Here is a 25,030-nt window from a genome sequence, read left to right on the forward strand (position 1 = left end):
AAGCAGTCTGCCCACAGTAAAGAGTGCCTTGCAGAGAGGGGAAGAGATGACCAGACCTCTGTTTCTCCCCTTTGCCCCAGGTCTGCATCATAAGCAGGGGCAGCTGATATTACCAAGAGAATAAAAAGGATTGCATAGTCTAAAATCACAGGTACCCATGAAGCACAGGAAAGGTCTCCTACGTAAGTCACTGAATGGCTCTTTCTGTGCTCTTGGCCTATAAAGAGGGATAATAATATCTTCTCAGCCTACTACACAGTTGTCCAAAGAAGAAATAAAACACTGTAAACTGTTACACAAATCAAAGGAGGAGGTGTTGTTCTTCAGAATATCAAACACAGAATCTTATTCCAGGACATGGATTCCTCCCTCCCCTGCATACTCCCTTCCCTGTGGGCCTGCCCTTGTCCCCTTCTTAGACTGGTTCCCAGGGATATTGTGGCTGAACAGGGTTGCATCTCACTCCCTGAGAAGGGAGAACTAAAAGTGGGCCTCAGAGGCAGTCTGAGCTAAAAAGTCTCCAAGCAAAAGTCATGCCTGAAGCAAGAGACACTTTCTTTTGGCTTAATCAATGTGAGCCAAAATTTCAGTCCTTGACTGAAGTGCTCTTGCTCTCTGCAATAAGCGAAGTGCTATTATTCAGTCACTAACCCCAGACAATTCCTTCTTCCAGATCATGTTGCTTATAAAGGCTCACTTCAAATGCTGAAGAGTTTAGCCACACTGTTGGGACAGCTGTGATGGATAAGTGACTGTGCACCTGTGTGTCCAGGCCCAAATTCTGGGTGACTAAACCGGCTTCTGTTAAGATAGTAATAGTAAGAGAGTCATACCAGTGCTTTTGCCATTAGGAGATGCTGCGCACTTTTATATTTTACATATTATAGCAGATCTTACTAATTTGAAGTAAAAAGTTGTCAATATCCAGTTTGATGGATTCAGCAAATGAAATACTCCCCTTAACAAAGAATGGAACATCAGTGCTCATTTATATTATAGAGTTGACATAAGCCAAACTTCTTTGAATGAATGGGATGGTATTCACATGCAATAATTAGGTCTTCTCAGTGCATGTATTAAGCTGAGGAAGTGTTTACAGTGGTTATCATAGGTTCTTGAGGATTTCTAGGTGAGGGATTCTTTTGAGAATCTGATAACTATAATTCTGTGTTTCTCCTCAGAAACACACACACACACACACACACACACACAAAATTATGTATATGATTTCAGGGAAAACCTTTTGGTGGATCCTCTTTCAGCTTAGACTGTTTAATAAGGTCTAGAACATTCTGACTTGATGCCCTTATATCACCATTTCCTTCTTCCTCCTCAACCACCACTCCCACCAGCACCCCAGAGCTAACGCAAATGCAAGGTCCTCAATCGTCAATATCCCAGGTTCATTTTGTAAGAAGGTATCTGCTCTTGGGACTTTGTTAATACAAGAATACAGAAATGTATGTGTACTTCAGCTTGCAGCTTATATATAGGTGGTTAGAATACACGGACACATCATAAATTTTTATCATTGAGGGGACTGAGAGTCTTAGGCAGTAGGCCCTTTAACTCCAAATAGAAACCAATGTTTCAGAATTTGACCTCCTAAACACTATTAACTGTATTCCAAGTGGAATTCATTTCCTTCTGTATTGTTGACCATTTTCATTTTTAGAAGTTATACTAGATATAAGTTATTGTAATAATACATTTGCATTTTTTTCTTAATTTCTACATAGAAGTAGTTTACCTTGAATAAATGGAGAGATCCTCTTCTGAGAGACCATCTGAGAGATTAATTCCATATACCTCTTTCATGGGCTGGACCACATTCTGGAGTTAAAAACAAAAAGGAACCAGGAAGAATTTTTAGACATCTAGCATATTAATTATTTCCAAAGATGAAGAAAATGAACCTGGGAAATTTTCCACAAAAGCAATCACAATATTTCTTCAATATATTCATTAAACTTCTCAGTTAATGGTTTTTTAAAAATCTGATTTTGTTTCCACTAAAAATACTTTGTTTTAGGGTAAAAAGCTATTAAATAATTACTAGTTCCTTTTGTATAATGCAGGAATTAGAAAACTTTTTCTGCAAAGGGCCAGATAGTAAATATTTTAGGTTCCTTGGGTCATATCATCTCTGCTGCAACTACTCAACTCTGCTGTTATAGTGCAAAAGCACCCATACACAATATGTAAACAAGTAGGCATGACTGAGTTCCAATAAAACTTTATTTATAAAAAGAGGCAGTGGACTGGATTTTGACAATTGGCTATCGTTTGCCAACTCCTGGAATTATGGATTCAGTTCTTATATTATCACATTTTACTAGCCATATCTACTTCTATGACTTTTGGCTATTTCTGGGAATTAAATTTACCTAAAGCTCGATTTGGTTCTTATGTAGTTTATTTCCTTTTATGTTCCCTTATATTGGTAATGTCAAATTGAACAGGGTGAATTTCCCACTGGGGCTATGCAAAGATTGTGAGGCCCAGGTCCAAACCCTACATTCCAACAACGTGCTAAGCAAGGAAATAAATGGACCTCAAGTGGATGTGCTGCTCAAAAGTGGACAGGTTAAAAATTCTGAAGTGATAAGAAATTTATTATTATACGTGGGAACAAAAACATTAATTTTTTTAATTAACATATAATGTATTATTTGTTTCAGGGGTACAGGTCTGTGATTCATCAGTCTTAACACAACTCACAGCGCTCACCATAGCACATACCCTCCCCAATGTCCATCACCCAGCCACCCCATCCCTCCCACCCCCCTCCACTCCAGCAACCCTCAGTTTGTTTCCTGAGATTAAGAGTCTCCTATGGTTTGTCTCCTGCTCTGGTTTCATCCTGAAAAACACTGATTTTATTTCAAAATGAAACCATTTCAATAATGTCTATGCTAAATGTATTCATCTCTTAATGACCTAAATGTGAGACCTGAGAGCATAAAACTCCTAAAAGAAAACATAGACAATAATCTTGGACATTAGTCTTAGCAATATATTTAAGGATAGGTCCCCTCAGGCAAGAGAAACAAAAGCAAAAATAAACTATTGGGACTAACTATACCGAAATAAAAAGCTTTTGAACAGCAAAGGAAACCAACAAAATCAAAAGGCAATCTATTAAATGGGAGAAGATATTTGCAAATGATATATCCAATAAGGAATTAATATCCAAAATATATAAAGAACATCTACAACTCAACACCTAAAAAAAACAAATGATCTGATTAAAAAGATGGGCAGAGGACCTGAATAGACATTCTTTCAAAGAAGACATCTGGATGGCCAAGAGACACATGGAAAGATGCTCAACATCACTCATCATCAGGGAAATGCATATAAAAACCACAATGAGATATCATTTCACACCAGTCAGAATGGCTAGTATCAAGAAGACAAGAAATAAAGAGCAAGTGTTGGCAAGGATGTGGAGAAAAGGGAACCATCATGCCCTGTTAGTGGGAATGTAAATTGGTGCAACCACTGTGGAAAACAGAATGGAGTTCCTCAAAAAATTAAAAACAGAAATGCCATATGATACAGTAATTTTACTACTGAATATTTACACAAAAACAATTCAAATTCAAAAGATAATAGAGGCACCCCTATGTTTATTGCAGCATTATTTACAATAGCCAAGATATGGAAGCAACCTAAGTGTCCATAAATAGATAAACGGATATGCAAGATGTGGTATTTATATACATATATAAATGCAAAGGAATATTATTCAGCCATAAAAAAGAATGAGATTCTTGACATTTTTGACAACATGGATAGACCTCAAGGGTATTATGCTAAGTGAAATAAGTCAGACAGAGAAAGACAAATACCATATGATTTCAGTTATACGTGGAATCTCAAAAACAAACAGACAAACAGAAACAGACTCATAAATACAGAGAACAAACTGGTGGATGCCAGAGGGGAGGAAGTACGGGCATGGGAAAAATAGGTGAAGGAAATTAAGAGGTACAAACTTCCAGTTATAAAATAAAAAAATCACAGAGATGAAAAGTACAGCACAGGGAATCTAGTCAATAATGTTGTAATAACATTGTATGGTCACAGGTGACTACACTTACGGTGAGCATTGAATAATGTATAGAATTGTGGGATCACTATGTTGTACACCTGAAACTAATATAATATTGTATGTCAACTATACTTCAGTTAAAAAAAAAAAAAAGTATTCATCTCTGCAATGCCTCAAACACCACACATTAGAATGGTGTACATGAGATAACGTGACCTTTTCTCTCAGCCTTTTAACAGAAAGTAGGATTTTAGAGATCATTCTCCAAAGCCTCATGCCAGACACAAGCTCCGCTCCCACCTCGGTCACTTTGGCACTGTCCCCTGTGTCCGTCATCTTCACTGGGGTGGAGCGCTGAGACACAGAGCCCTCCTCTTCCCGGTCGGTCCCAGAGTCATCCTCAGAGCTGCTGGACACTGCCTCCTCGCTGGGGGGTGGCGGGGCGCTGGCTGCCGTTTTACGCTGTAAGACAGCTTCTTCTCTATTGCTTTTGTTCCTTTAAAAAGATGAATATTGATATAAAGCATCTTTAAGCCAAACCCTTGACACTCACTATGTATGACTCTGTCCAAAACCTTAGTGCTAGTGAAGCACAAGAAAATGGCTGTGAGAAACTAGTTCCTGGGTTCAAGTTGTGATTAAGGGAAAACCTTAACGTTTTACCATGTACATGTACTGACCTTATATGAATTTAAGCCCTGTTATAAATTCAGAAAATAGGGGCACCTGGTGACTCAGTCGTTAAGCATCTGCCTTTGGCTCAGGTCATGATCCCAGGAATCGAGCCCCACGTCGGGCTCCCTGCCCAGCGGGAAGCCTGCTGCTCCCTCTCCCACTCCCCCTACTTGTGTTCCCTCTCTCGCTGTGTCTCTCTCTGTCAAATAAATAAAATCTTTATAAATAAATAAATAAATTCAGAAAATAAACCAGTAAGTGCGTGTAAACCAATGCAGAAAAGTCTTCTCACCACTTGGTTACTGTGTCCTCCTTTGGTAAGTGAAATCACTATTTTCAAAATTTATGGTACAATAATAGCAAACTATGTGTTTGGGACATTAGTAAAATTATCTTGCTACAACTTGTAAAACATTCAAGAAAAGGTCAATAGCCAAATCCATGTAAATTTCCTTCCCTTCTATGATTTTTATCAATCACAGCATCAGCTGATTTGTACATAGTAATGAGCAACTGATGAACATAAACTAAATTTTAAAATTTGTGTTATTAGTAAATAACTATATCTGCTAAACATTCCTACTAATAGTAGGGAATAGATGGGGAAAAAAACCCCCAAAACTCAGACTTATAAAAGTATTTACTTTTAGTTCCAAGTACAAGAGTAGTAAGAATGCTGTTTTCTTTTAAACTCAGAAAATAGGGACGCTTGGGTGGCTCAGTCGGTTAAGCGTCTACCTTTGGCTCAGGTCATGATCCCAGGGTCCTGGGATCAAGTCCCACATCGGGCTCCTTGCTCAGCCGGGAGCCTGCTTCTCCCTCTGCCTGCCGCTCCCCCTGCTTGTGCTCTCTCTCTCTCTCTGACAAATGAATAAATTAAAAAATCTTAAAAAAAATAAACTCAAAATATTTTATAGTAAAATTTTTGGCTTTTATGAAAAATGTTTAATATTTCACTCTTTAAAAACTACTCTCTATAAAAGACTTAAAATGCCATAATATTCTGAAATGCTCTAGGAAAGGAAAATGAAGTACTATCTGACTATGGGTTAGATATTATAGAAAATAAGCTAGTTTCTGACTTTCTGCAAAGTAAAAATTAAAGTCAGTGGCATTTCTGTGCCATACAATAATGTAGCTGGTTACTTATTTATTCCAGGAACTCCTTGAATTCTGAATTCCTGAGGACATCTCTTAAATTCCATAGTTTCCAGTCCAAGGCCTAACATGTAGCTATTTAAAGCCACAGAAATGGTATATCTGGAAATGGTAATGTACATCCCATTGCATAAACCACATGTAGCTGGAGTCCAACCAGGATCCCATACACACTCACAAATACAATTAGGACTCAGTATCTACAGTCTAGCCAGGGATTCTGGCCAGAGTCTAAAAAAAAATCTCATCACTGGGATTATTCAGGTCAGTGGCAGTAACAGATTCTCATGCCAGAACATATCACTCTCACTCCGGTTTCTAAGCATGAAGATGGAGACATGATTTGACTTCTTCCTCACATTATTGGGTGTAACAGTCTTCCCCAAAACAATGTTACAGTAATATACAGAAAACCTATTAATTTCTCTACCTGAGCATATTTGTTTTAATGGTTTCTCAGGATGCCAACAAAAATAAATAAAATGACTATAAATTTTTACCTAAGTATTTTATGTTGTGGGAAACTGAGAACGCTGAGTTATTTATAGGACATAACACATAATATCTGCTACCTGTCCCTATGCCATCTGTGATATTTCTAATTTAAAATAATAAAATGTACTATGTTGCTGAAATTCCTATAAATTCTTTCAATGTTGAATTCTTTAGTGATCCCAGAGCTATGAATAAACCACCTGCATAGATGCAATAAATGGAATGTGCTCCAAACTATGTGACTTGAAGTTATTCTTTTTGGTGAAAATTATATTGCAAGTGCCATATTATTTTACATGAATCTTTAAAATTTCATTCTATATGCAAATCTTACCCCAATACTGATTTTCCGGTTTCATCTGGTTTACGCACTGTAAATGGACTTGGATCAATGCCAACGGTCTTGGGCATAAAGTCACTGAAGAAACAGGAAAGAAATTCCATATGAATCACTGTCCATCTCCAGGATACTTCTGTTCAATTCACATTCTCATACTATTCCTTCTTAGCCCTCAGAGCTACATATATTCTGAGCCAAATGTTCAGGGGAGCTTAGGTGATCCAGGCCATAAATCCCCATGAACTAATGGCACCAGGTAACTTCAAGCTCTCAGTCTTCACTATGAATTTTCTTCATGATTATGAGACCCAGTGGTTTTGAATTTAAGATTTTCTCTACTGGAACAGAGTTATATCTAAATTGTTGCCACAATGTATACACTTTGTTTATACATCAGAATTACTTTCCAGGTAAAACTAAATTCATAAAACCAATGGCAAAGCACAATGTTTTTATTACACTATACTACTCAGGGAGGCTGACACAATAATCAAAAACACAGGAGGGCGCCTGGGTGGCTCAGTCGTTGAGCGTCTGCCTTCGGCTCAGGTCATGATTCCGGGGTCCTGGGATCGAGTCCCACATCGGGCTCCCTGCTCCGCGGGAAGCCTGCTTCTCCCTCTCCCACTCCCCCTGCTTGTGTTCCTGCTCTCACTATGTCTCTCTCTGTCAAATAAATAAATAAAATCTAAAAAAAAAAAAAAAAAAAAACACAGGAGTATTGGAACTGAAGTATCAGCATCTACCTCATTAGGTTGGGGTTAATTCATTAAAATACTGGAACACTTTAAATAGAAACTTTTAGTTTGCCACATACGAAGATAAGCTGAAGCTCCTTCGGCACTGTGCAAAGCCTACCTCCTAATTATTGCTATAACCAGACCAAACTCCTCATAGATGCCAGAAATACCAGAGTTGCATGGTTTATGCTGATGAGAATTATGGCTTTGGCAAGGATACCACTCCAAGTGTGACCCATTACATTTTTTGAAGGAAAAGAAAGTAAAATAGAATCTGATCCAGAATGCCTCTTTGACAGAAAATGTTGTTTTAAAAATGTAAGTGGTTTCATTTTTCTTTCTTTTTGAACATAGATAGTCGATCCTCATTATTTGTGGACTCCTTATTTGAGAATTTGTTTGCTCACTAAAATTTACTTGTAACCCCAAAACCAACACTCAGAGCTTTCATGATCACTTGCAAACATGTGTAGAACAGTGAAAAATTATAGAGTAACGCAAAGCTCATGTTCTCAGCTGATGGAGAACAAGGCGACACTCTGCCCTCTTGTTTCACCTCTCATGCTATAAGCAAGTGTCCTTTCCATGGTCTATTTACTGCCATGTTTTTCACCTTTTTGTGCTTTCTGTTGGTAATCTCGTTGTCTCAAATGACCCCAAGCATAGTGCTGAAGCTCTCTAGGGCTTCTAGGCACAAGAGAGAGCTGTGTGTTAGAAAGAAAACACGTGTTTTGGGGTGCCTGTGTGGCTCAGTTGGTTAAGTATCTGCCTTCAGCTCAGGTCACGATCCCAGGGTCCTGGGATCAAGCCCCACATTGGGCTCCCTGCTCAGTGGGTAGCCTGCTTCTCCCTCTCCCTCTGCTACTCCCCCTGCTTGTGCGTGCTCACTCTCTCTCTCTCTCTCCCTCTCTCTGTCAAACGAATAAATAAAACCTTAAAAAAAAAAAAGGAAATACGTGTGTTGGAGAAGCTTTGATCTCGTATGAGTTATAGTATTGTTTGCTGTCAGGTCAATGTTAATAAAAAGTGTTGTCTGCTATGAGTTCAATGTTAATAAATCAACAATATATATTTAATAAGGCATCTTTAAACAGAAACAACATAACATGGTTATGTTTTTTTTTTTTTAAGATTTTATTTATGTATTTGACAGAGAGAGACAAGCGGGAGAGGGAACACAAGCAGAGGGAGTGGGAGAGGGAGAAGCAGGCTTCCTGACGAGCAGGGATCCCGATGTGGGGCTCGATCCCAGGACCCTGGGATCATGACCCAAGCCGAAGGCAGACGCCCAGCGACTGAGCCACCCAAGCGCCCCCATGGTTATGTTTTGACTGGCTGATAAAAATGTTGTGACCCGAGGCTTGCCAAACCTAACCCTGTATTTCCCCAAAGAGCAACGGTTCAGTACTCTCTAATCCAGTTGTTTCAGGAACTTTATAGAACATAACCCCTGCAAATAAAAAATCAACTGTATATACACATATGCATAAAATCATTCATCCTTTGCTGAGTTGAAATATTCTTGAAATGACAATAACCTTACGGTTAAAACTTCTAAACTTTTAATAAGTTTAATTGAAAGTCAACCAAGTAAAAATTCTAAACTTTCCATCTGAAACTAAAGCAAAATATAGAATGGCTTCTCGGAAACAAAACCATAGGATATGTTTCTACATGTATATTAAGTTTAGCATACCTATATCACATTGGAAGAAAATGTAAAATACAAAAATGCAAACTTTAATATAAAATATAATAATCAAGAAGTGATTTGCTTTGTCTAATTTTCTTACTCTAGTCCCACCACTTTTCTAAAAGATGCCACCAAATTCTGAAAAAATGTAATATATTCAAAAGTGACAGACCAAGATGAAGAGTCTGGAAACAATGACACAAGAATTGTGAAAAGAAAGAATGAAGGATATTTACCTGAAAAAAAATTAACACTGCTTCCTCAAATATCTGGAGGGCTATTGTACAGAAAAAGAACCACACCTGTCCTATTCCTAATAAAAATAATATAACGATAGCCACCATTTATTAGTCACCCACCTGCGTCAAGCACCCCATTAAGGCACTTGGCATGTATGTGTATATACGTGTATAATGCACACGCCTCTATCTACATAAAAGAAGAAACTGAGACTAGATAATTTTCTAGGTAGATAAATTAGATAATTTTCTCAGGGTCACACAGGTAGGCAGTGGCTGATCTATGATTCACATCCCTACCTTTCTAGTACCAAAGACTATGCTTTTTTCCAACTAATTTATGCTGGCTCTCGATTTCTATGTTCAATTTTAAAAAGTGAGTTTATTCCAAATGACAAACTAGGACCAATGAGAGGCAGGTTTCAACTTACCAAAGGAAAGAAATTAACTCCAGTTGTCTAACACTAGAACTGACTGCCTCCTGAAGCGGTGGGCTCCCCATCACAGGTGGTATTCAGGGGCTGTACAATCCCCGCCAGCAGGCTTGCGGAATGGACTTGCGGCAAAGCAAGACATATCTATACAGACTAGGAAAACTAAAGTTCCCAAATCCTTACAACAGTCTCAGGGCACTCACAACGTACCGTGCTGAGCTTGTCATAGCCAAGCAAAAGGTATCATCAAAACTACTCAGTTCGTATGGTCGAAAGAACTCATTGTGGATGTCAATCTCTTCTTCATATTTGTGGAATTTCTTCACTATCAACTTCTTTAAGTTCGCAGCACAGATAACTAAGAGAGATAGGCCTGTTACTCGTAAAGTCTTTAGATGACATCTGGCAAACAAGGTTTAGCTCCTGCCTCTAGCACTCATATACTTGGGAAAGAGATGAGATATGTACACAGAATACACAGTGCAAAACCAAGTGTGACAAGCTCCAAGGAGGCAGGAGGGCCCCCAAAAGTCTGGGTGGGAGGAGGGAGCTGTTTTAGAAATCAAACTACTCAGCTCTGGGTGCCTGGGTGGCTCAGTTGTTAAGTGTCTGCCTTGGGCTCAGGTCACAATCCTGAAGTCCCTGGATCAAGTCCCACATCGGGCTCCCAGCTCAGCAGGGAGTCTGCTTCTCCCTCTGACCCTCACCCCACTTGTACTCTCTCTCTCTCTTTCTTTCTCTCTCTCAAATAAATAAATAAAACATCTTTTAAAAAAAAAACTACTCAGCTCTTTAAATTCCTTTTTGTTCTTAAATCACGCAGCTATTTCACTAAATTTTCCTTTATATTTCAAATCTTATTTATGGCCAACATTAGACTGTTAAAAGTCCTTTCCTTTCTCTTAGAACAACAAACCTTTGCAGTATGAGTTATGATTTTTCCCAGAATTTCAAGGTTACAAATACTTTTTAAAAATTAATTAATAATTTATTAAGAACTAAAAATCATTTGTAATCTTAGTTTATGGCCTTTACTACCCAAAGTTGGAATACCTAACCATGACTAGATGGGAGTCCTTATGTGGAATGTTCCAGATTGGGAGTCGATCTTACTTAGTGCCCTTTCACAACTGGGAAAACTGGCTTGTTCAAGGTCAGGGGAATCAGTAACAGCACTACACTCTATTTAAAACCGAGCAATTAGGGCGCCTGGGTGGCTCAGTTGGTTAAGCGACTGCCTTCGGCTCAGGTCATGATCCTGGAGTCCCTGGATCGAGTCCCGCATCGGGCTCCCTGCTCAGCAAGGAGCCTGCTTCTCCCTCTGACCCTCCTCCCTCTCATGTGCTCTCTCTCTCTCATTCTCTCTGTCTCAAATAAATAAATAAAAAATCTTTAAAAAAAAAAAAAAACCGAGCAATTATTTCAATTGGAAACATCATTCGAATGTATTGTACATTTGAGTTCATTCATTTAACATAAAAATTTTCCTGCCTTTCAGACAAATTAATGAAATGAAATTTAAACTTTAGTGACTAAAATGTACTTTTATATACACATCTGTATCTTTTTCCACTGCTTAGATACAGGAAAAGTTTTTATTTCTCCTTGTGAGTGAGTCTTCACTTCCTTCCCATTACCCCCAAATATCTAGAAATATAATCAGTACTAATTTAAAATGGTAAACTAATGTATTATATCCATTAGACATTTCAGGGACATACCTAATAACTATAAAACACAGTACAAGGTACTGGCCTACTTGGATAAAAGAGGTATAACACAATCGCTGCCCTTAAAAAGCTAAGATATTACAATCCCCTATTATAGCAGCAACATAAAACTGAGTAGTCATTCCTTTTTAATGAAATATTATATGCAAAGAATTTAATGCTTCAAGCTCATTTAGGAATAATTCCAAAATATATTGGTATAAAAACTAAAAGAGAAACAGTGTACCTACCTTCATCATACGGCAGTGGTAAATGTTTTATTACCTCTGGTGTCCACCAATAAGTATAGCTATAAAATTAAAAAAATAAATAAAAGGATAAGATGGACCAAATTTAAATGCTGGCTTTCTATAATTCACTGTGTTGAAGGGGTTTACAGTCTATTGTAAGATGCTGCCTCATACTTCAAAGTTAACTTTTTTATTTTTTTAATTTTATTTTTTATTATGTTATGTTAATCACCATACATTACATCATTAGTTTTTGATGTAATGTTCCATGATTCATTGTTTGCATCTAACACCCAGTGCTCCATTCAATACGTGCCCTCTTTAATACCCATCACCAGGCTAACCCATCCCCCCACGCCCTCCCCCCTAAAACCCTCAGTTTTTTTCTCAGAGTCCATAGTCTCTCATGGTTCATCTCCCCCTCCGATTCCCCCCTTTCATTTTTCCCTTCCTACTATCTTCTTTTTTTTTTTTTAATATATAATATATTATTTGTTTCAGAGGTACAGGTCTGTGATTCAACAGTTTTACACAATTCACAGCACTCACCATAGTACATACCCTCCCCAATGTCTATCACCTAGCCACCCATCCCTCCCACCCCCCACCACTCCAGCAACCCTCAGTTTGTTTCCTGAGATTAAGAATTCCTCATATCAGTGAGATCATATGATACATGTCTTTCTCTGATAGACTTATTTCGCTTAGCCTAATACCCTCTAGTTCCATCCACGTAGTTGCAAATGGCAAGATTTCGGTTTTTGGATGGCTGCATAATATTCCATTGTACATATATACCACATCTTCTTTATCCATTCATCTGTCGATGGACATCTTGGCTCTTTCCATAGTTTGGCTATTGTGGACATTGCTGCTATAAACATTGGGGTGCAAGTACCCCTTCGGATCCCTACATTTGTATCTTTGGGGTAAATACCCAGTAGTGCAATTGCTGGGTCGTAGGGCAGCTCTATTTTCAACTTTTTGAGGAAACTCCATACTGTTTTCCAGAGTGGCTGCACCAGCTTGCATTCCCACCAACAGTGTAGGAAGGTTCCCCTTTCTCCGCATCCTAGCCAACATCTGTCGTTTCCTGACTTGTTAATTTTAGCCATTCTGACTGGTGTGAGGTGGCATCTCACTGAGGTTTTGATTTGGATTTCCCTGATGCTGAGTGATGTTGAGCACTTTTTCATGTGTCTGTTGGCCATTTGGATGTCTTCTTTGGAAAAATGTCTGTTCATGTCTTCTGTCCATTTCTTGATTGGATTATTTGTTCTTTGGGTGTTGAGTTTGATAAGTTCTTAATAGATTTTGGATACTAGCCCTTTATCTGATATGTCATTTGCAAATATCTTCTCCCATTCTGTCGGTTGTCTTTTGGTTTTGTTGACTGTTTCCTTTGTTGTGCAAAAGCTTTTTATCTTGATGAAGTCCCAATAGTTCATTTTTGCCCTTGCTACCCTTGCCTTTGGTGATGTTTCTGGGAAGAAGTTGCTGCGGCTGAGGTAGAAGAGGTTGCTACCTGTATTCTCCTTTTTTGTCTTTTTAAAACATGTTTGTGAAGTTTTTGGCATAGGAGGTCTTCAACATGTTCATTTCCTTCCCAACCCCTTTCTTGTTTCAACTATGTCACAGATCTACAAAAATGCCACGAACACACCTGAGAGTCAAGATGCTCTGATGTTACTGACTTTTAGCTAAAAAATATTTGGGTATACTAAGCCAGACCCTAGGAGCTGCTGTTTACGTCTCCCCAGAGAATGTGCCTGCATTACTCTGCAAGCCAATGAGCAGCAGGACCTTGACCCAAGTTCTACCACCAACACTCTCTTGCACGTGGTTATCTGAGAACTAGATTACTCCCCCCGCCCCACTGCTCTATGTATATGGGTCTGTGTGTACAGCTAATTACAACAGTTAAGCAAAATCATTAAGTGAATGGATAGTCCTAAAGAACAAGTTCCCTTAGAAAATAGTAGAGGCCCTGTTAATCTTTAACTGTAAATATTCATTCCTTGATTACAGAGGCCAGGCAGAGGAAAGTAGGAAATTTCAATCACCTGGATTTCTGCCAGAAGAGTCATCTGCTGTGAGCCAAGAATCTGAAACATTGGATTTAATACTAAATCAAATTCTGATAAATTGTATTTTTAGGGGGAAAATGCTATATCAAAGTTCATGAGCTCTAGGAAGGGGAATGATGTGAAATGGTATATCAAAGTGTATTAAAAACATAGTTTTTCAGAAGGTTCAGAAGAGAAAAAAAGAGTCTATAACCAAAAATGCTAAAAAGATCATTTTAAATAAATGAAAGGCTTTCTAAAAATAAAATGCTGACATTACAATCTTGAATAATCCCAATTATGAAGAATAGGGGGTATTTAAATGAAATAGGCAACAGAGAGAACTCTCCTAGAGATGGCAAGCAGAATACATAACCAAGGATGATGGAAAAAAGGAACATGACGCCTAATGAACTGTAACAGGGGGAGGTGAGATGATAATAGGAAAGGCTCTTCAAGTTTTGCTTGAGACCGAAGTTATGCTTAGAGCAGTCCTTCTCGAAATTCAGTGCACACACGAACACCTGGGAGATCCTGTAAAATGACAGATTCTGATTCAGTAGGTGGGGCCTGAGATTCTGCATTGATGAGAAGCTCCTGGGTGAGGCCAGAGGGGCCGGTCCTCACGCTGCTTTCTGAATAGCAACGTTTATAGCATGAAAAGAACAGAAAAGGGTTGTGCCTGCTGCTTGTGGCTAATTCATTCGGTCTTTCAACATTTATTGAGCACCTACTGTGTGTCTGACACATAGAACAGTGTTAGAAATGCCATGTTGAAAATAATGACAGAGAAAGGAGAGCTACTTAATTCCAGCATTCTTTCTATCTTCAACAGTCATGAGAAGCTTCATGCTGGAAAGATAAAAACAAGAGAAGAGAAAAGCATGTACAGCCCAAGAGATGAAAGGGAACAGCAGAGCATCTCTAAAAGAATTCAAGTGTCCTGGTATCACTGGGATCAATCATCTTTCCAAGAATGAAGAATGGAACTTACACTAAAAATGGCCAAATGCAGTCTTGACGCTCGAAAGTGAGAGGGTAATAGATTCCAAAAACTACATATCAATGAGTATGATGTCAATTCCGGCAAGATAACAGAATCAAGTATTACATAGAGATGTGTTGTGAGTAACCTAAAAAGATGACCAGTGACTTCCATGAATCCACATCCAAAATACACCAGTCTAATCTCATTTGCTTTTATCATAGGAGAACCAGACTATCAGATCAGAAGAATGAAAAAGCATGGACTAATTATGTAAGGTGTGTGTGTGTGTGCATGCACATGCATATGCACACAGGTGTAAATTCTATTTTGTAATCACTTAATTTTGGCAGAGGAAGAAAATAAAGAAGGTATCAGCTTGTACATAAGGAATTTCCTAAAGAATGTTGCTCACCATTAGCTTACCTAAGATAAAGAAGTAAACATGATAAAGAATGTGTTTAAGCTCAGAATGTACCATGTGGAGAAAAAGAATTAAGAGAGAATCTGTTAGTGACTTGAAACAGGCCATAGATTTTTTTTCTGAATGTTTCTAAACTTTATTTCCCTAAGCAAGATAAAGCAACGTAACAATGCTTTTTAAAAAGTCCAACACCACTGGGTGGGTCTCAGAAGCACAGAAGCCCCTGAGAAATCCCCACCCCAGGGAAGATGAACTGAGATGGATAGAAGATGAGAGCATCTGAGAGGACTCAGCCCACCCCTGCGTACATTTACTCAGAGGAAGAGCACCGGAAGCAGGACAGAAACCTGCTTTGGGACCAGGGATCAGAGGACTGAGACTGCAAGTTGGTGTCACTTCTTCCTTTGTATACAATACCTAATAAGTCAGCTGCTCTTCTCTTCTTTGGTCCCTAGTATGAAGAGTGCTCAATTCCACTGGCTCACTCACATAGGAAGATTAGGGAGGCTTAAAAAAAAGACTCTTTCATTCCCCTAACAAACATGGGAGCCCTCTGAAATAACACATGGACTTTAGCAAAGTAATTAATATTTGTGAACAAGATAGAGAAATGGGGGCAGGAGGACAGTATAGTTAAATGATGACAGTAGAGTAAGTTACATCCATTTAAATAATTCCAAACCAAAAATTATGAAACAATGTTAAGGTAGAAGGAGTTGTCTGGTTGTGTCCCAGAGGGCTCTGCCATCTACCTTATTCTATTCAACATTTTTCATCAAGGATTTGTATTAGAATCAAGATGACTGAAGAAGCTACAAATCTACAGGTAATAGTTAATAACAAGGATATACATTTAAACCCTCTCTTTTGGAAGCAGGCAAAGCATATATGAACATGACCAAGAATGCCTGAATGAACATACAAGAATGGTATAGATAAGGCATGGTAGCAGGCCATGTTAAAAACACTTGAGAGTTCTAATGGACAGGAAGCTCAGAGAGTCAACATTATGATGGCATTGCTAAAAATAGCTTGTGCAATCTTATAGTTAATGATAAACACAGAGTAACCAGGCCAAGAGGAGTAATGGCTCTAATGGTTCCATAACACTTGGCACCAATCAGATCAAACTGTGACCATTACTGAACCCAGGTCTGGGTACCACCGTTTAAAAAGAACATTGACATGGACTGGAATCCATACGAGAGCATTCTGAATCCCAAAGAGACTTGAGATCACAGTCTGTGAGGAACAGCTGAAGAGAGTGGGGCTATTTAACCTGAAGAAGAGATTTTGGAGAAGGTGTGAACTTGTCTTCAAATAATTAGAAGACTATAAAGTGGATAGGGAAATTGTGTTAAGGTCTCAGCGGGTCAAACTGGGATTAGCAGCAGAGCTCAGGGTGATGTGGGGAAGAACTGTGTAAGTGGACTGTCTGAGAAGAACTGCCTCAGCCAGACACGGCCCAGAGGACAAACCAGGACTAGTCATGCACAGGCCGGACGACCTCTCCCGGGAGACACAGAGGGAACTCACACATCAGACAGTGAATAGAGCCAGGAAGCCGCCCAACTCTGAGTCAATGAAGTAATTAGTGCTTAATATCTAAAAACATCTTGGTGACATGATAAACACTGAATCAATAAATAGCATCTTAGATGATGTATGACATATTAACCTAATTCAGAACAAAGCTTCATCTAGCGGTTCTAGGCAGATCAATAAATGTGGGATTTTGAGTAATAGAAGTAGTTACCTCAAGAGGACCTGGTTTGGATGAACTCTAGTCAGAGCTAGAATTATTCCCCCTTCCCTATCGTTCAATAAAAATATACCAGAATAAATCACTGGTAAACATAATATAAAATACAGGATGGTCACCCAGTTTGGAAACACAAGCTAATACATATAAAGTGTTTATTGCTATTATATTATAATAAATGATAAAATAATATTATCTAAGTTTCCAGATTTTATGGTCATCCCGTATGATTTTTTAATAAATGTTACAACTAGGGAATATATTCTCCTTAGAGAATAATCACAGTACTGACATCTGTTGGATTTGCTATGTGCTAAGCATTTATATTATCCCATCTGATGCTCAGAAAATGTACAAGTTAGATGGTATTATTATGTCTATTTTACTGATAATGGCCACTGAGACTGAGACCAGTTATGTAACTTGCCCACAGTCACACAGGTTTTAACTGGAGGCCTTCTCTCCAAAGCCCGGCAGCTTCAGGACTGTGTTGATTCTGTGTCAGACCCAGTACTAAGTAGTTCCCACACATTTTCTCACTTAATCCTCAAAATGACCCATGAGGTGTGCATAGTCCTCTCCATTTTACAGATGAGGAAAAGGATTTCCAGAGTTTAATAGGTCAGAGGTCACACATTGGCAGAAATTCTAACTCCGCCCCACCCAACCCTGAAGTCCACGCTCTCACCCAGTTAACTGCCTCTGGCTAAACTATTCATTTTATCTGAGAATTATAATATTAACTGTCACCAAAATAACCAGGATAGGTGGGTGACACCCAAAAGTCCAAAATAAAAACACTGAAATTTATCTTACAGTATTTGTAAGTACTGTTTATGAGCAATATCTACTGTTGATAGCATAAACTGATTTTTGGAATTGTGATATTCTGGAGAAAAAAAAAACCCCACAAAAACAGGAGACCAAACCTACTGAGACAGCCATATTATCTACTTTGATAAAACTTTATTTTCAGTGGCAGGCTTGTAGCTGATTCTTGCTGAATCATCTAATGAGCTGAATTATCTCAGTCAAGACACATTCTCTCTGCAACCTCAGTTTCCTTTTTTTTTTTTTCTAGAAAATGGGGCTATAACAGCAGCTTCTTTTGATGTCACAAATAAGCTCCAACACTGCCTGCCTTAGTTATCAGTTATGTAACTCAAGGTACGCAAGTGGTTTAATGTACACTTGTAATACATGAGCTAATTTCTGCAGTAAAAAATTGAGTTTTGGTTCTTCCCAACCTTTGTGTTAATAGCTTTAATACTGGAAGGTAATATAAAATTTCGGAAAATCACCCACATTTACGCATAGTCAATTGCATCACCAGAGCTAAATATGGGTTATTTACACTCATCTCTCACCCAATAAACATAATTAGTTCCACTTTTTTTATCAGCAAAAATTCAGAGGCAATCATTTAATGTGAAAACCAGCAGTGCTTCATTAACAGGGAAAATAAACTCAAATAGTAAGTTGGTTATTCCAACAATAGGCACTTACAAGAACAAATCTGAGAAACAGAAACTCTGACCCATCCCTATATATTCTAAGCACTCCTGAAGTAACACAGAATTTGGTAACAGCTGTAACATCAGCACTTGCTAATTGTCCAGTTGCCTATGGCCTGTCCACACAATTAAGCCCAGACTGGCAGTGACCCCCCTAGTATTTGGGAAGCACCGCTGCACAAAATAAGGGCCATATTAAATTGATGCTGTGAGAAAAAGCATTATGAGAGAACTTGACATTGTAGGCTTCTGAGCGGAATGCACCAGTCTCCAGCCTCCTGTGTGTGAAAATTTTGCTCATGTGGCAAAATTCACTGTTAGTACGTGATGCCTCAGTTAAAAACACTCAAGAGTCTTCTCACTAAACCCTCACTGAACCCTCACAATGACTCTGTGAAGTGTGTCCCATCATTCACATTTGCAGGTAAGAAAAATGAGGTGGGGAGAGGTTAAATAATCCAAGGTCACACAAATAGTAAGTTGGTTAACTGAGAGAGTCAAACTGACCCAGAGACCACACTACAGGTAAGTACTTTATTCTTTTGAGAATATTAACATCAATTCAACTGTCATGAAAAGAACCTGAAACAGCTATTGACTCTAAAAAGGCCTGAGTAAAAGGAGATGTGGAAGTGGTGTCTGCCACCAGAGTCCCTGCTTTAGTTCCCTGTCTTCACCAGTGTCACCAAGAGCTGGTTGTGCTTCCGGAAAGAAAGAACATTAGAATTCCAAAGTGATGCTGCTTGGACCCCTCACTTGAAATACTAAAGACTGGATCCTTAAATGTGAGAGTTCTTTCAAGTTCCACATTTGTAGGAAGCACTCAGAAATAATGTTGATGGTTTGTCTTAGTGGAGCTACAACTTATGTTCAGTGATGGAAGTTCTGGAACTTCCTATCTTACGAAAAATGCAAGCTACCAATTATTAATGACAATTTCCCAGACCTAGTTATCAGGACACCAACAATACGGAATTCCTCACAGCAAACATGTAGTAAGACTGACTATTTAGCCTATGCGATTATTGCTCAAAAATGAAAGCCTCTCATACTCAAAGTAACATCAAATCTGAGTTTACATAGTAGACTAGAAGAAAAATACCTTCTTCTTGTTGGTAAAAGTCTCATGGTATTTTTATGATGCAAATAAAAATCTGTTGGGAGTTCCCAGAGATGAGGTTTCCCTTCAGTGGGATGAAAAACTCCCAGGAAGAGATTAATGGAATCTTGTCTATCAGCATCTAAAAAGCAAAAATAGACATTTTAGGAAATCACTACTGAGGTATACAACTCAGGAGAATGTTTTCTCAGGAGGAGAAGAGTACAACTGTGATTTCATAAAACATACCCTTGAAAATAATAGTATTTATACTTCAGAAGTCATACACATACACAAAATCTAAAATAGTCACTAAGATTTTGAGCAGAATTAAAATCTTGCTTCCAAATGTTTCCTTTTTGCTCCATTCCTTTCATAATCTAGAGGACAGTGAACACACTGTCTTGAATTTTGAGACTCTTAGCCATAATACCATAGTGATTTTATTTTTAGGATAACAGCACATTTTCACCATTCTTTAGTCTACCAGAAACAAATACATCTTCACTTTGTTACAATGACAAGCAGAGACTGTCAGAAACAAATACACAAAACGATCCAACGCTATCCGTATTCTGTTGCACAACCTTGGACAAGTTGGTCTGCATAGTTTCCGCTTCTAATCCTTGAAGAGATATTCTCCATTTCTTTATTTTCTTTTTAAAAAGATGTTATTATTTGAGAGAGAGATTATTCTCCATTTCTCTAGCAGAAACAATGTTTACAACATTTTCTGTCCCCTCAGCTGTGGGCCTGGCCCATTCCCTTCTGTGTCTGATAATGAAGGCAGAGTGGGCACATGGATAACAGCCTCATTCTAACTATTCAACCACTCCAAAATTACTAACCACATATGCACATATATTGTATTTCCTTCCTTTTCTAATTATATTTTGGTAAAAATGATGATAAGCACTAAAGGGTTTCATGAAGCACCCTTCCCGTTCTGCACTGCCCCCCCCGCCCCAGCATCCTTCATTGTTTCCCCTCATTTCCTGCCTTCCATTCTTGTCTCAGAGCCCTGTGTATTCAAGTTTGGGGCAGACATCCACAATTAAATAATACCCTCTTTCTGAAAATGAGCATAGAACTAAAAAGACAGCACAGTAGAAATGACTGCTTCCGAAACAAGATAACATTACCATAAAATCAATCTTCTTCCAACAGCTATAGTGAACACAGATATCTCTAAAATTAGCAACATTGTTCTCATTGGACTATTTGGTCATCTCAGCAAAAGCAATAAATGAAATATGGCACATCAAACATGTATTAGTGTTATTACTTTTTGACAGGAAGTGTTCCATTAAAGCAGCATTTACCTTTCAGGCCAAAAGTAATATATAAAAGGGATGTGTTTATATGCTGAGCAAATTTGGGACCTTTTTGCCGCTTTTGAGAGAAAACAAGTATTAAATGATGCAGACATTACCACCCCAATTTGCACCCTCTTTACACAACACAGAAGTAAACATACTGCTTTTTCCCTAAGATTTTATTTATTTATTTATTTATTTAGAGCAGGGGGAGGGGCAGGGGGAGAGGGAGAGAGAGAATCTCAAGCCAACTCCACACCGAGCATGGAGCCCAATGCAGGGCTCGATCTCAGGACCCTGAGATCATGACCTGAGCTGAAAGCAAGAGTCAGATGATTAACCGACCAGGTGCCCCCATACTGCTTTTATAGTAATTACATTCTGTATGCTTCCTGAATAGCCTTAATGGCACTTAATAATTCATACTATGCAGGACCTACCTCAAGATATCTTAATACTATCTAGAGAAGCTTTCCATTTTCAGCCATGTTTTCAAGGAGCCTTTCATCCTTTAAACCTCATAGTTGCTTCCCTTAACTTTTAACAAGTATGATAAAATGTGAGATGTGAAAAACCTAACCAAATAAAGGATATTCCTTCAAAGGATCATAATGAAGACTTGCTGAATGTGCTGCTTCTATAAATATATATCTATGATGCATATAGTCCCTAACTAAGGACTCTAAGGCCAGTTTAATGAGCCTGAGGATCTTTTCCTGGCTACTCTTGACTGTAAATAAGACAACCACCCTCAGGAAGACAGTAGAACTTTGGATATGGACAAGAGCTTAACATAGGTGGGTTCTCTGTAGTTGTGGATAATAAGAGGGCAATGATTACCTATTTTTGTACTCAATCATGCTTTAAAGGAAAAAAGAGTAATGTAGCATTCACACTCCACTCAAATAGCTAAACACTAACCAGTTTTATTATGTATGTATTAAATAGATCAGGTTTGAATATAACAATTCTTATTATTTTTAATTAGCAAAAAAATATTTTAGAACTAGAATATTTATTATTCTAATATTAAATTAAGTTTGTGATGAAGTGGCCTCTGAAATCAATAATGGAAAAGAACACTATTCAATAAATAGTACTGTTTAATTACTGCAGGGGAGAGGACAATAAAGTTAGATCCCTACTTCATACTATATAATGAAATAAATACCAATTAAATGTGAGAAAGACAAAGATCAACACTCTAATAGAAAAAGAGAAACATGCAATTTTTGAAAGTCAGAAAGACAACAAACCTACCAAAATTCAACTTCACTAGTTATCAAACAAATGCAAATTAAAACAGAATACCATTTTTTACCTATTTAAGCTGGCAAATACTTATCAAAATGGGCACTTCCATACTCTGCTGAGGCAACATTAACTGCTATACAGTATCCTTTCTCTAAGGCAATTTGGCAACACAGGTGTTCCCTGCTTTCTGAAAGTCTGCATTATGCCACTGTGCTTGGGAAAGACCTACATTAGTACCTGCTCACATTAATGGAAAGAAATCTGAAGAGGATTTTAACTTTTATGAAAATAGCTGTTACTATACTAATGCAGGTCCTTCCTAAAAGCAAAGTGGTGTAACTCAAACTTCTGGAAAGTGGGGGGATACTCCTCGCTTTATGCCATTTCAGCTTACCAAAGTTTTCGTGGGGTATATACACACACATGCACATATATGTGAGTGTGTGTAAATACATATGTACTTATGTATAGATAGATATAGATATTTTCAGGGCTTTAAATATATATTTTATTATATATATATTGGTTTGAGATATATATTTTATTATATATATATTTAAAGCCCTGAAAATATCTATACTATCTGACCTAATAAATATGCTTCTGGAATTTCCATAAGATAACATCAAAGATATGCAAAAAAAAAGTATGTTTAAAGATGTTTAAAAGGAACCTAAATGCAAAATAATAACTAAATAACTAAATTACGATGTTTCTAAAGGATAGACTGCCATAAGGCTACTAAAAATCATGTTGTAGAAGAATATTTAAGGTCATAAAGATTACTCACGTTATCTAAAAGGGCAAAAGCAGAACATAAATATTATGTGTAGGGAAGGCTCATGTTCTAAATATGAACAAATGGCTGTCTCTGGAAGGTGAAGATTATCTGACTTCCTTGTGAGTTATTCTGTACTTTCTATAATTAACACATATTACTTTCATCACTGAAAAGAAGAACTACCCTTCATTCACTCACCCAAGAACCTACTATGTTCTGCACTAGGGACACAGTAATAGACAAGACTGACTCTGGCTCTGGGTGGCGGCAAACAAACATATATACAAATGAATAATGGACAAGGTACATTCAGGGGATGTAAGTTCTATGAAGACAATGACACAGAGTGACAGGAGAGCGAAGGGAGAGGACAGGGCCCCTTCAGTTGGGTAGTCAGGGCAGGGGTAGAGGCTGCAGGGTCTGAGGAAGTAACATCTGAAGTGTACAAATGAGAAAGAGGTGGTTACACAAAGCTCTGGGGGCTGTACCCACGCAGAAGGACAAACACACACAAAGGCCTGAAGGAGGAACAGACTGGGCAGCTCCAGGAGCAGAAGGAAGGCCAGGGAGGCTGGCGGGCAGGGGACAGCCATATTAGAGACAGATGGGGCCAGGCCACACAAGGCCTTGTAGGTCACCACAAAGAGCCGTATTTTAAGTGTGATGGAAAGCCCTGGAAGGGCTTTTAAAGAGGCATGTGATGCTATCTGACTTCAGTTTTAAAAAGACCCCTCTGGCTGCTGTGAAAAACAGGAGCCCACGTGTGGAGGCAGAGAGCTGAAGCAGGAGCGACCACGGTTGTTCAGATAAGAGCTGACGGTTTCTTGTACCAGCACGGCAGCAGCCAAGATGAAAAACAGCAGAAGCATTTAGGGTATATTTTGGAGGCTGAGACAATGAGATTTGCCGAGAGATGGGACTGGGACAGCGAGGATAAGTAAGGAAAATAAAGGAATCAGGGACGATTCCAAGGTTTCTGAACTGAGCAACGGGTGCTGAGGTGGAAAAGGCAAGTGGAGAAATAGGTTTGAGTCAGAGTAAGGAGTTTCTGTCTCAGAACTGATTGGTTTGAGATTCTTGTTAGATATCTGTAGTAAGAAATTTGGGCCCCAAGGGACACCTGGGTGGCTCAGTCGGTTAAGGTCTGCCTTTAGCTCAGGTCACGATCCCAGAGTCCTGGGATCGAGTTCCGCATTAGGCTCCCTGCTCAGCGAGGAGTCTGCTTGTTCCTCTGCCTGCTGCTTCCCCTGTTTGTGCTCTCTCTCTCTCTCTCTGACAAATAAAGAAATAAAATGTTTAAAAAAAAAGAAAAGAAATTTGGGCCCCAAGACCTTTCCTCCCTAGTGTCATCCCCATAAATAGTTTATATCACATGGCAAAAGGGACTTTGCAGATGTACGTGAGGTTACTAATCACTGACTTCTCCTGTGTTACCTGGGTGGGCCCACTGTAATCACAGGGATCCTGCAAAGGCAGAAGAGGAAAGTAGAAAGGAAGGCAGAGAGATTAGCCGCACAAGAAGGATTCAATGTACCACTGCTGGCTCTGAAGCCGGAGTGGGCCAGAAGGCAAGGAAGGCAAGCAGCCGTTGGGAACTGAGAATGACCCCCAGGCAACAGCCATCAAGGCCATAGGGACTTCAGTCCTTTAACTGCATGGGATTCTGCCCTTGACCTGAATGAGCCTGGACGCCTCCAGGTAAGAGCCCAGTTGTCTGACACAGACTTAATTTTGGCTTCTTTTTGACTTCACTTGACTTCACTGCCTTCATTTTTACCAGCCTTGTGAGACCCTAAGCAGAGAACACAGCTGAGTAATGCTGTGCCCAGACTTCTAACCCACAGAAACTGTGACATAATAAATGGGTGCTATTTTAAGGCACCAATTTTGTGGTAATTTATTATAAAACCTATAGAAAACTAACACAATATTCAGGAAGAGATGCTAGCTAGGTGGGCTTTTGGAAAAAATGAGTCTGGAGTTCAGTAGAGAAGTCAAGGTTAGAGACACAAAGGTGAGTGTCAAATGCACAGTATCT

At 38.7% G+C, this 25,030-nt stretch overlaps 1 protein-coding gene across 3 annotated transcripts in view; it reads right to left on the reverse strand.

The window, feature by feature from the left end:
- FIG4 (FIG4 phosphoinositide 5-phosphatase) overlaps nucleotides 1–25,030 on the reverse strand; it is a 118,900-nt gene that overhangs the window by 36,548 nt on the left and 57,322 nt on the right. For all 3 annotated transcript variants that reach the window (XM_036075320.2, XM_036075327.2, XM_036075323.2), the window contains 6 exons: nucleotides 19,645–19,783; nucleotides 11,792–11,850; nucleotides 10,042–10,189; nucleotides 6,720–6,803; nucleotides 4,358–4,553; nucleotides 1,751–1,833 (listed from right to left, as the gene is read on the reverse strand). In XM_036075320.2, coding sequence (XP_035931213.1) covers nucleotides 1,751–1,833; nucleotides 4,358–4,553; nucleotides 6,720–6,803; nucleotides 10,042–10,189; nucleotides 11,792–11,850; nucleotides 19,645–19,783 — 709 coding nt within the window. The remainder of the gene's footprint in view (nucleotides 1–1,750; nucleotides 1,834–4,357; nucleotides 4,554–6,719; nucleotides 6,804–10,041; nucleotides 10,190–11,791; nucleotides 11,851–19,644; nucleotides 19,784–25,030) is intronic.

The sequence above is a fragment of the Halichoerus grypus genome, chromosome 9 (assembly GCF_964656455.1).
Source record: "Halichoerus grypus chromosome 9, mHalGry1.hap1.1, whole genome shotgun sequence".
NCBI lineage: Eukaryota > Metazoa > Chordata > Mammalia > Carnivora > Phocidae > Halichoerus > Halichoerus grypus.